The sequence below is a fragment of the Dunckerocampus dactyliophorus genome, chromosome 7 (assembly GCF_027744805.1).
Source record: "Dunckerocampus dactyliophorus isolate RoL2022-P2 chromosome 7, RoL_Ddac_1.1, whole genome shotgun sequence".
NCBI classification, from domain to species: Eukaryota; Metazoa; Chordata; class Actinopteri; order Syngnathiformes; family Syngnathidae; genus Dunckerocampus; species Dunckerocampus dactyliophorus.
This window is the reverse complement of record NC_072825.1, coordinates 28912921-28924817: the sequence shown is the minus strand read 5'-3', so window position 1 is coordinate 28924817 and position 11897 is coordinate 28912921. Positions and strand designations below refer to the sequence as shown.

The following is an 11897-nucleotide window of genomic DNA, read 5'->3' as shown; positions in this document are numbered from 1 at the left end:
ACCTTTCCCTGAAGGGTTACTTTGCTCATCTTTGCCACCAAAATATCGCAATCGCATGGACAAGTTGCGACAGGTTGGAAAAAAACAACCAAACAAAAACAGGCAATGTGTCAAGAATTTATTTACAGTATATACATAAACAACACAGCATGTTAAATGTGTATTAACCCCATGCTTGAGATTTGCAATAATGCAGAACCAGTTTGCCATCGCTGCCAAAACACTGAAAGAGAGGGAAGGAATGAAAAAGGGAAAAAAAATTGGAAAAGAGATTAGATATGGAGTGCTCAAGAAGTGGCAGCAATGAGATGTTCACTTCATTCTGGATTTTGAGGTCTAAAGTTGACTTTAATCAGCAGCCAATGACTTTTGGCACAGTCACAAGGAGCCACACTCTTCTGACGCCCTCTGCTGGACTAAACTGACAAAACTACATTTCTGAACATCTCAACGTTTCACAAGCAGACATACCGTCGTCCCTCGTTTGTCGGGTCATTGCTTCTAGACCCAACCGTGATAAGTGACTTTCAACAAAGTGGGATTCCTTATTTAGAAATTGAATATTTTCATAGTAAAACATAAACATGTTATTATTATTTTTTTTTACATAATTACAGCCTTCTAGACATGAAATAACACCCCACAGTCACCTTTACACTCCCATTACCCAATACAGTAGACATAATAAGAGTAAACAAGCCATTTAGGACATAAATAAGACATAATTCAGACTCACACACTGGCATCGGGAAAGTTCCTTGTTGTGTTTACTTCCTGCGGTGGATATCGTCTCATCATTGTAACATTACTGACACCTAGCCTAGTGACCAGTGTACAATACTATAATATATCAATGACGTACTGTATTTGAACGCATCTTCTGAATGCCTTATATTTCTTTTAATTTCACCGTTTTTATGCTTAATTTAGGCCAAAAATATGTACAATTTGCAACCATAAAACAGCAAGATCTTTTAATTAATATATTTTTAAAAAACATGATAAACTGAAGATGCAAAATTCGAAGCGCGAAGTGGCGAGGGACGACTGTACTTCACACCATTTTATGCTTTCAATAACTGGATACCATCTGGCATGCTATTCAAATACTTGGTAGTGCTGGACAAAAGTCTAGGGACACTGAAGTAAGGGATTACTTGACAGACCCTCCAGGATTTTAATGGGCTTTTTTGTGATTTGTGGCAGCCTAGAATACGCCATTTCACAGCAGCTTTTTCACAAAGTTGGGATATTTTCAGGCTAAGATTGCATCAATGTTTTAGGTGTTTTTTTGTAACCATAACCCCCGAAAGCACAGGATTTTAACAAATCTTACAGAATATACATTATTTGGATATTAATCTCACATGCAGAGCCCATTGTTGAACACAGATAGCAATTTAGCAGTCCCCCCCCCCCCCCCCCCCCCGAAGTATGCTCGAAACATTTGGGCTGCCCAAAAGAATGGGCCCTAATACTTAGAATGCATTCAGAATGATTAGAATGACTATGAATATCCAGGAATAAGCCAGGAATTGTCATTATGACAGCATTCTGGCTCATTCTACCTCTCGTGCGACTAGGGTATTAGGAAAAATGGCAAAATCAGGCACCTCAACAAAGGGCCCCTGAGATCTTGGAGGGTATAATAAGAGCGCCACCATGTGGTGTATTTGTGAGAAAAGTAAAACTAATAGCACAGGCAACACTGTAGGGGTGCAGCTTATGACCCGTTGGTGCCCTTTTGTGCACGCCGGTTCAGGCGTAGAAGAAGCATTAAATTACCCAAACAAATACAGTGTATCTGGAAAGTAATCACAGCACTCCACTCTTTCCATGTTTTTTTTTAAATGTTACAGCCTTTTTCCAACACGGAAAAAATAAATAAATTCTCCTCACACAATGCCCCATAATGACATGATTTTTAAAAAATGTTGACCAAAAGCAACTTAAGAAATCACATGGATTGAAGTACATTGAGCATGATTTGGAATGGCCTACACCTGTCCACATACAGACCCTTTCCAAAAAATTTGAATGTCATGGAAAAGTTGTTTAATTTCCATAATTCCATTCGAAAAGTTAAACTTTCATAGATTATAGATTCAGGGCTCACAATTTAAACGATTTCAAGTGTTTATTTGTTTATTTTTACGTAATTTGGGCTTCCAGCTCATAAAACCCAAGGAAAACAGGAATTCAAAAAATTAGAATACTGTGAAGAAATCACCATTTACTTCTCAGTTTTTGCAGGAAAAAAAGAAAATTAGGATCAAAGCAAATCAATCAAAATATGGTACTTTCAAAACGGTATGTCAATCTTCAATACTTGGTTGGGAATCCCTTTGCCTTAATCACTGTCTCGATGCCACGTGGCATTGAAGCAATCAGCCTGTGGCATTGCCTGGGAGTTATGGAAGCCCATATTTCCTTGATGCTTGCTGTCAGCTCTTCTTTGTTGTTGGGTCTGGTGCCCCTCATTTTCCTCTTGATAGATCCCCATAGATTCTCAATGGGGTTTAGGTCCGGTGAGTTGGCTGGCCAGTCAAGCACTGTGATGGCATGGGCACCAAACCAGGTTTTGGTGCTTCTGGCGGTATAGGCAGGGGGCCAGGTCCTGCTGGAAGATGAAATCTGCATCTCCATACAGATCCTCAGCAGAAGGAATCATGGAGTCCTCTCAAACATTCTGGTAGACTGTTGCTGTGACCTTGGATTTAAGAAAGCAGAGTTTACCAACACCTGCACCGGACATTGCACCCCAAATCATGACGGACTGTGGATATTTCACACTGGACCTCAGGCAGCTTGAGTTCTGTTCCTCACCCGTCTTCCTCCAAACCCTTGGACCTTGATTCCCAAATGAAAGGCACACTTTACTTTCATCGGAAAAGAGGACCTTGGACCACTGGCCAACAGTCCAGTCCTTCTCCTTGGCCCAGTGGAGACGCTTCCTGCGTTGGCTCAGGTTCAGAAGTGGCTTGACCCGAGGAACCCGACAGTTGTAGCCCATCTCCCGGATGCGTCTGAATGTGGTGTTTTTTTGAAGCTGTGACTCCCGCCTCATTCCACTCTTTCTGGATCTCTGCCAGATTCTTGAATCTTCCCTGTTTGATAATCCGCTGAAGCCCACGGTCATCTCTTTTGCTGGTGCATCTTCTCCTGCCACATTTTGCCCTTCCTCTAGACTTTCCATTGATATGCTTGGACACAGCACTCTGTGAACAACCAGCCTCCTTAGCTATGAACTTTTGTGGCTTACCCATCCTATGGAGGATATCAATGATGGTCTTCTGGCCAGTTGTCATGTCTGCAGTCTTCCCCATATTGAACCCAACTGAGACAATTGAACCAAACTGAAGCAATTTAATGACACCTGAGGAAGCCTGTGCAGGTGATTTGAGTTTAGTAGATGATTAGTGTGTGACACTCAGTTTAAAACATTCATGCCCTGCAAAATTTGGGCTGATTTCTTCACAGTATTCTATTTTTTTGAATTCCTGTTTTCGTGGGTTTAATGAGCTGGAAGCCCAAATTATGTAAGAATAAACAAATAAATACTTGAAATCGTTTAAATTGTGTGAACAACATGTACTGTACAAGATGTAGATTTGGATGGGAGGTAGGATTAAATAAGCTTTGCTTCTTCCTACTCCTTTTGGACATGTAGAACTGTGAAAAAATGATTCATGAGATGTATTCCAGTGTATCCTTCATGTTCAATTAAACTAAACCAAACCAAACCAAAATTGTGGGCCCTGAATCTATAATCTATGAAAGTTTAACTTTTTGAGTGGAATTATGGAAATTAAACAACTTTTCCATGACATTCTAATTTTTTGGAAAGGGTCTGTATGTACCATATCTCCATATGTACATTTTGCACTGTTGGATGTTAAGGAAAAAGTTATATTATGCGAATAAAGTCAAAATATTACAAAAGGAAATGACTTTACAAATGTAAATATTTTGGGGGAAAAAAGCAGATTTTTAAAAAGCAATTTTACAGGAATAAAGTACCAATAACAGAAAAAAGACGTATTCTAGAGAAAAATGAGAAAAAATGTCATTTTAATAGCATAAAAAAAATCTGTCATAATATAATGAGAAACAAAAAAAACCCAAAGGTTGTCATTTTTAGAAAATTAGGTTGGGCAAAAAATGATATGTGAATGAAGTCAAAATATTATTAAAGCAAACTTATATTTGGAAAATTAAAAAAAAAAGCAATAGCAAAAATGGGAAAAAGAGCAGTAATTTTATAAGAATAAAGTCAAAAAGAAAAAAACAAGGTAATTTTACTCGCATGAAGTCAAAATATTAAAGATTTTTTTTTATTTATTTAAGAAGAAAAAAGCTCTTCAAAGGCCTAGTCTAATTCAAGGTTTGGAATTTGCAGGACACGCCAAACATGGGACACTGAAAGGTGGAAGAAAGTTTACTGATGGCTTGCTGAGATGTTTTCCACACGGCACAGTAGAGGGAGCGCCATCATGATCCTTCAATGGAACAATGGAGCTTCAGGTTGCGCAGGGGCGTCAAACGGCAGCCGGCTATGTGGAGATGTTGGCATCCCTCATGACTGAAGGCCCTTGTCTGTGTGGTAATGACTGTCTTTTTCAACAGGACAACGCTGCACTTCATAAAAGGACTTCTTCCAGAGGAATAAGCTCACTCCTTTGGACCATCCTGCATGTTCCCCTGCTCTAAATCCAATGGAGAACATTTAGGGATGGATGGCAAGGGAAGGTTACAAAAATGGCCATCAATTCCAGACAGTGGATGCCCTCCATGAAGCCATCTTCACCACCTGGAGCAACATTCCCACTAGTCTCCTGGAAACACTGGCATCAAGCATGCCTAAGCCAATTTTTGCTACTCATTACTCACTCCTTTTTTCAACATTTTATTTCTATTTTAGTTTTTTGACCTGTCGTCTTAAACTTTTGATCAGCTGATGAGCAGCCTATTTCATTTTAATACTTCTTTGAAATAAATTGCTTTTTTGTCTCACTCCAATTTCTTCTTTTTGCATTTTGAAGCTATAATTATTTATGATCCAACTGCGCAAAATGTACATTCTTGACATTTTCCCACTGGTCTTAACATTTTAATCAGAAGTGAAATTGTTTTCAAACATTATGGGGTGCTGTGTGCGGAAATTTTGCGGGGTACAAAATGAATTTATTCCATTTTGCAATAAGGCTGTCACATAAGCAGTGAAACATTGGATACTTGGCAATGGACGGTACATGGAGTCTGTATATTCTTCTCTTCACAGCCCTTGATTATTTCTCTATTTCACAAAAAGGCCATAAAACACCAAAGAAACACAACTCAGTTAATCCTTTGATGCTGACTGAACAAAGAACTTTACTGTGACTGTGTTGCATATAACATCAAGAATGACGACGGTGTGACCTCCCACATTTTTTTTCTTGTTTTAAATGATGAATTCCTCAGCTCAAGCAAATATGCCTATGTTTCTATCATCTATCAATGGGTCTGAGAGCAGTGTTCAGTACTCACGTCAAAGAGGATCCCCACTTCTTGGTCCGGCGATGGAGCAAAAGACTGGTTAACGTAGATGAACTACACCGAGAACAAAACATCAACGTGTTAATCAGCGGAACCCCAATGTTCATGGACCCACAAATTTGCAAATATTTGGTTCATTTTTATTCTTTCTCCAAAAATAGGCCGGTTTTTTTCCAGCAAAAAACACAACCCGTTCACCACAAGTCAGGAATAATTGATAAATCCGTGATATTAAAAAGGGTAATTTTTACACATTTATGTCTTTATGCTTGAATTTTTCATCAAGCATTGAGGTTTCCCACTTTGTTTGGCAGTCCTTGAACGCACCATAGCTGTGTGCAATGGCTGGCTCCAATGTTGTGTTCATGGATCATCTTACATCGTCATTCATTAGTGGTGAGTAGGCGTGGGCTGGTTAGTGCTTTCAAGGTGTAACACGGTATGAAAAAGTCACGGTTTCAAAACGACTAAAATTGTGCGTCATACCGTTTCTAAGATATGAGCGAAAGTGGAGGTCTATGCGGAAATACTTTGCCACGTCCTGCGTTGGGAGGAGCCAGATGAGGTGGCTTGGGCATCTGGTCACGATGCCTCCCGGACGTCTCCTTGGGGAGGTGTTCAGGGCACATCCAAATGGTAGGAGGCCTGGGGGAAGACCCAGGACACGTTGGACAGACTATGTCTCTCAACTGGCCTGGGAACACCTCAGGATCCGCCGGGAGGAGCTGGACGATGTAGCTGGGGAGAGGCAAGTCTGGGCTTCCCTGCTTAGGCTGCTGCCCCCGCTACCCGACCTCAGATAAGCGGAAGAAGATTGATGGATGGACGTCTTGCGTTATTCCTCGCCGGGCTTCGATGTGTTGCCAAAAGCCGTTAGCACCCCTGTTAGCATCGAGAGGCTTGTTTGTGGAAAAGTGCAACCTGCCACTATGAAATAATAATGTAACATTACAAGTTTAAAGAAATGTGTATTTATGTGGCGACCTTCTTGGGTCACTTCATTACATTTATTAGCATTTTGCTTTTTTTTTTTTTACTAAAGAAAATATTTGTGTTGTGACTCGAGTTGCAGGATTAGCCACAGAAGACTGCATTTTATTTATTTAAAAAGAATTCTGTTATTTTTTTGTTAATTATTTCAAATAGGTATGTTCCACTTTCATCATGATATATGGTTTAAAAATGACTATTCAGACTTAATTGTTTGTGTTTTCAATACAGATATTTGAAAATAACACATTTTAGAGCTGCAATTACAATACAGTGAAACCGTGATATCTTTGCCCAAGGTTGCCCAAGGCAGGATCTCATACCGGCCCGTGCCTGGTGGGGAGCATATTTTAAATGTGTTTTAATAAGTATGTGAGGCATACTAAGGGATTAAACCTAGGTTGTGTCACCTGGAGCTGACTCTAAATCTAATACTTCCAACTAGGCCTGTCACGATAACACATTTTGCTGGACGGGAATTGTCCTACAAATTATTGTCAACATTTTTTGAGACCACTGTTTTATTAACTATATGGAATAATAACGAGAGTACATCGTATCAGAAGCAATAAACTTTAATTTCGCAAGGAGTATTTAACATTGTAATTGTAATGTCAAGACCTTTTAAATAAATTAACATAATAAATTAAAAAAAAAAAAACTAAATGAAAATAAAATGGACTCAGTCTCTTTTAGCAAAAATTGCACTTAAATAAAAATCACAATTATAACCAAAAACAATTTAAAAAAAGACTGTCTCTGTTAAGAAAAACTCCAATAAAACCATACAAACACACACAAACACACACACACACATACAGTTATGTAGTGTATTGTTAAACTAATGTAGGGGGTCATATTTGAGCTGTGCCACATATGTGGTGGCGGAATAAAATGCAATGTTGCCGATTGTCCTTCATCACGTCTTCTTTCACCCTGTTATACAGTTCATGAATTGCTGTTTGTGACATGTACATGTTCATTCATTCAACTATTGAACCAATGCGTACAGACACATGCACCCTCTTGTCATCCAGCCTGTGTGGTACAGAGAAACGAGGAAAACAAACAGGCACATATGCACATGTCAATTTATGGAAGTGGCAAAATTATTGACTTTTTTTTATCGTTCCATTAATCGATTATCGTGACAGGCCTACTTACAACACTTTTATTGCAAATGTTGATGCTAAATCGGAGGAGTACATCAACGTCAAGCTAGCAGAAAGGTTTGTAGGGGGAGGAGGGAGCCGTGTGTTTTGCCTATCGCTGGTGGTGCCTAAAGGTGACCCCCGCTGAAAGAGCTGATCTGCTGTATTATGTTATAATAATGACAGGAATGACTGTCATATGATCCTTCGAGGAATGTGTAGGCAAACTTACCAGTTGTTCATTAGCATCAAGCTTGAGGAAGCGGGAGATGAACTGTGCAAGTGATTGGACCGTCCTGCCCCTGTCCACTGCCCATTTCTTTGTTTTCATGATGGGGGTGTCCCCAACTGCTTTCAATAGGACATCAACTGCAGATTAAAGGAAGAATGTCAATGACATTCAAAATGGCACCACAAAAAGTACAACTGCTCTTCTTTTTTTTTTGCTGGACTGTGTGTTTGCAAATAAGTTGTCATTAACTTACGTTATGCCTTTTATAATGTACACATTTTACAATCGAAGCTGCCTAATAATAATAGAAACTCACACCCTGCATGTGAAGATCATGTTTAAAAGAAAGTGGGAAATATTTATCGGGCAAAACCACTACCATTAGCTACTTCCTTGTTGCAGCACATGTCAACAACGTACGCGCTCATTGGTCAGAAAACAAACAAGTAACAATGCTATTGGCCTTTACGTCAGACACACAGAATGATTTGTTCGCTGCTGCTTTGTAGTCGTAAAAGTCGTTGTCATGCTCAAAACTAGCAAAACCGGTGTATTAATTACTGTATTCTTACTCTTCTTCTTCTCTTCACTTGTCACCGTGTCTTCGGCCGGGGAGTGTAACTCTTCCTTCTGCGCCTCGGTTGGGGACTCCGCACCGTCAGACATTTTAGTCGATGACTTGCGGTTAGTTACCGCCCATCTCCGCCAGGGTTCACGTTTTTTCTGCGACTCCAATTGGGTTACGTAAACGTCAATCTATATTGACGTTTAAATAAAGGCCGAATCCCATTGGCAATATAACTTTTCGGAGGCGTGGTTTATTAAAGACCGCCTGAACTTGCTCCTGTTAGCCTTATGCTAGGTTTGTTGTGTCAATCTTTGCTATTTATCCAAACTAATGTTCATATGATTGTTTGTTCCTATTGCTTTGTGGTTATTTGGTTGTAGTAGTCCCCGCGTTCTTATATGGCCTCTTCTAACACAGGCGGTGTCACATGGGAACAATTTAAGAGTGGAGCTGAACTTGAAACCGCTGTGCTTTAACTCTTCACCTAGTGACAACCAACACAGCAACAGTAAGTCACCTGCGGTTACTTCTGTAGCCGTCCTGCATCCATCTTTTTTTTGTAGACTACCATCTGTATTGTCGAAAAAGTCCATTGACAGCAAGAGTTTTTTTTAATATATATATATATATAGCTTTATAATATGGCTTAATAGGTTTTTATCAGCTTGTGTCACCTGGCCTGGTTTTGACCCTTAAGCTTGCAAGGAATGGGAAAAACATGCTCGTTATTCCTGTTTTACCAGTGGCAGGCATCGGCAGGCTCTCCACTAAGGATGCGGTGCTCTTCCTGTGTGACATGCAAGAGAAGTTCCGACCCAATATCTTCCAGTTCACCAACATTGTCAGCAATGCCGCCAGATTGCTGCAGGTGGCAAACAAACACGCACCTCAAAACCCTTCCTAGGTCCTCTTTAATAAAATAATGAAAAGAGACACTTTCTCCCACCTCTGATAGGCCAGTCGGGTTCTAAGCATCCCTGCCATTCTAACGGAGCAGTACCCTAAAGGTCTGGGACCCACAGTGCCGGAGCTGGGAGCTGGAGATTTGACCCCGCATGCTAAAACATCATTCACCATGATGATCGAGGACGTGGAGAAGGCCCTGCAGGCCTTAGGGAACCCCAAACAAGTCATACTATGTGGGATTGAGGCGCACGCTTGTATTGCGGTAATGCAAAATGATAGAAGGTAATGATTAACTCTTCCTCCTGATTGGCCTTTGCTCGTGTTGGCACAGTGTACAACGTTTGACCTGCTGGAAAAGGGAATGGAGGTGCATATTGTGGCTGACGCCGTCTCATCGCGGAGGTAGATGCACACAGTCCTCCATATTTTATTTACGTATAAAACAATAACTGTGTATAAACACACGCACACCCCATCGCAGCCAGACAGACCGCTTGTTTGCTCTGTCCCGCCTGAAGCAGAGCGGCGCCTTCCTCACCACCGCCGAGGCCGTCCTGCTGCAGCTGGTCCAAGATGCCAAACACCCAAATTTTAAGGAGGTTTGCTTAGAAACGCTTGTACTGGCCACAGCATTAGGTACACCTGAAGTAGCGCTGCAACTTGGCACATGGATTAATAATAATAATAATAATTCATTGTATTTATGAACCAAAAAAGAAATGGCTGATGTTAAAGATATTTTTATCCATCCACGTTCTATAGCGATTGGTCTGGTTAGGGCTGTGAGGCTAACATGTTAACTCAATAAATGTCATTGAAGAAATTAATAATTGTACATTATTTTCAAATATAAGCAATAAAATATCTGAATAATACTATCATGTGAAATACATCAAAAGTTTAGAAATGCTATTTAAAAAATGTGAAATTATATATATATATATATATATATATATATATATATATATATATATTATAAGTATGAATTTAAAATAATTTAATTCTGTATTATTCTTATAATAACTACAGTTTTTATATTGTGCACTTTTATTCCATAAAAAAATAGTTTACATGATTTTTAGTTTCATTGACTGTTATTTAATTTAAATTTGAAGTTTCATTTTAGTTAGTGGGGAAAAAAACATGTTCAATGTATTAAATGACAGTATTTTTTTTTTCCATTTTCTTTCATCATCAGGCCAGCATGCAAATTTAATAAATTTATCGATTGAAATTATTATTATAAATTATACAAACAACAAAATTAATGTAGTTAACATAATAAAAAGTATATTATCTAGGTGTTTTATTTTTATTACTTATAATTGATAATACTAATTTAAAATTATTCATTTATTTTATGTTTAATTTATATATATATATATATATATATATATATATATATATATATATATATATATATTTTTTTTTTTAAGTAGTTTATTTTCAGTTTTGCTTAGGTTAGCAATGTCATTTTCTATACCACTCAGCCCCATTAGGGCATCCTAATGTAATAAATGAATAATTATACATTTATGTTGTTATTACTATAATTAGTAAGTAATAAAAATCTAATAACATACCTAGAGAATGTCATTTTTATGTGAAATACATTCATTTTATGTGTTTCATTTGAAAGAATGTTTAGAAATTATACATAAAAAAATTGTGACTACTGTAATTGCATTCCTATATTAGAATTGTAATTATTAAATTTAAAAAAAATGATTTCTGTATTCTCTTATGACCTTTCTGTACTGATTGGCAATATTATTCCTAGTTTTAATTAGTCGTACTTTTTTTTTGATTAGTTTGGTTTAATTTTGTGATTGATTTGAAATTTTCCTTTTCTTTTTCTTTTTTTCTTTTTACAAAATGACATTAAATTTATTTTTTAATGTCATTTTTGTTTGGTTTAATTATTTTGCGATTGAGTTGAAATTTTACTTGTTTTTTTCCCACTAAATAAAGCACATTTAATTTAGTTTTTGTTTGGTTTAATTTTAAATTTTGTGATTGAGGTGAAATTGTACTTGGTTTTTTTTGTAAATAAAGCACATTTAATTTATGTTTTTAATTGAATTTTGAGGCTGCTATTATTCTTAGATGATATGTTTGTGCCTGTAGTTTGCTGTTTGTTTTCTACTATTTAGCAGCTTTAGAAGCCCACCAAAGAAAATATTGCACAGAAGACTTGCAAAGCACCCGGATGATATTTAATATTGTTACACGAGTCTCACCTTGGGTACCTAATGTTATGGCCCAAAGTTGTTGCTGTTGTGGTTTGACCTTTTTCATAAGTTGACATCTTCTGCCTGACCAGATTCAGAAGCTCATGATGCACCCGTCTCCTGACACCGGCCTCCTCGCCGCCTTCAGCGCCCTCTAAGACCTTTTTCCATCAAATTCCTGTCTACAAAGCCATCCATCAATAAAGCTATACTGTCCTACGTGTGTGTGTGTGTGTGTGTGTGTACAGTATTCTTGTGTTGCTGACACAGGAGGCAGTGCT

General features: G+C 38.2%; 2 protein-coding genes across 2 annotated transcripts; one reads left to right on the top strand and one right to left on the bottom strand.

Moving 5' to 3' along the window:
- Nucleotides 1–102: 102 nt before the first annotated feature.
- Nucleotides 103–8832, bottom strand: atg12 (ATG12 autophagy related 12 homolog (S. cerevisiae)). Its single transcript, XM_054781332.1, has 4 exons — nucleotides 8484–8832; nucleotides 7912–8048; nucleotides 5530–5592; nucleotides 103–223 (listed from the first exon to the last, which is right to left on the bottom strand). The coding sequence occupies exons 1-4, from the start codon at nucleotides 8575–8577 to the stop codon at nucleotides 164–166; spliced, it is 354 nt and encodes a 117-aa protein (XP_054637307.1). The 5' UTR covers nucleotides 8578–8832; the 3' UTR covers nucleotides 103–163.
- Nucleotides 8704–11835, top strand: isoc2 (isochorismatase domain containing 2). Its single transcript, XM_054781328.1, has 7 exons — nucleotides 8704–8773; nucleotides 8897–8987; nucleotides 9223–9347; nucleotides 9435–9647; nucleotides 9717–9787; nucleotides 9867–9984; nucleotides 11709–11835. Coding segments are annotated over exons 2-7 (594 nt in total). The 5' UTR covers nucleotides 8704–8773; nucleotides 8897–8986; the 3' UTR covers nucleotides 11775–11835.
- Nucleotides 11836–11897: the final 62 nt, after the last annotated feature.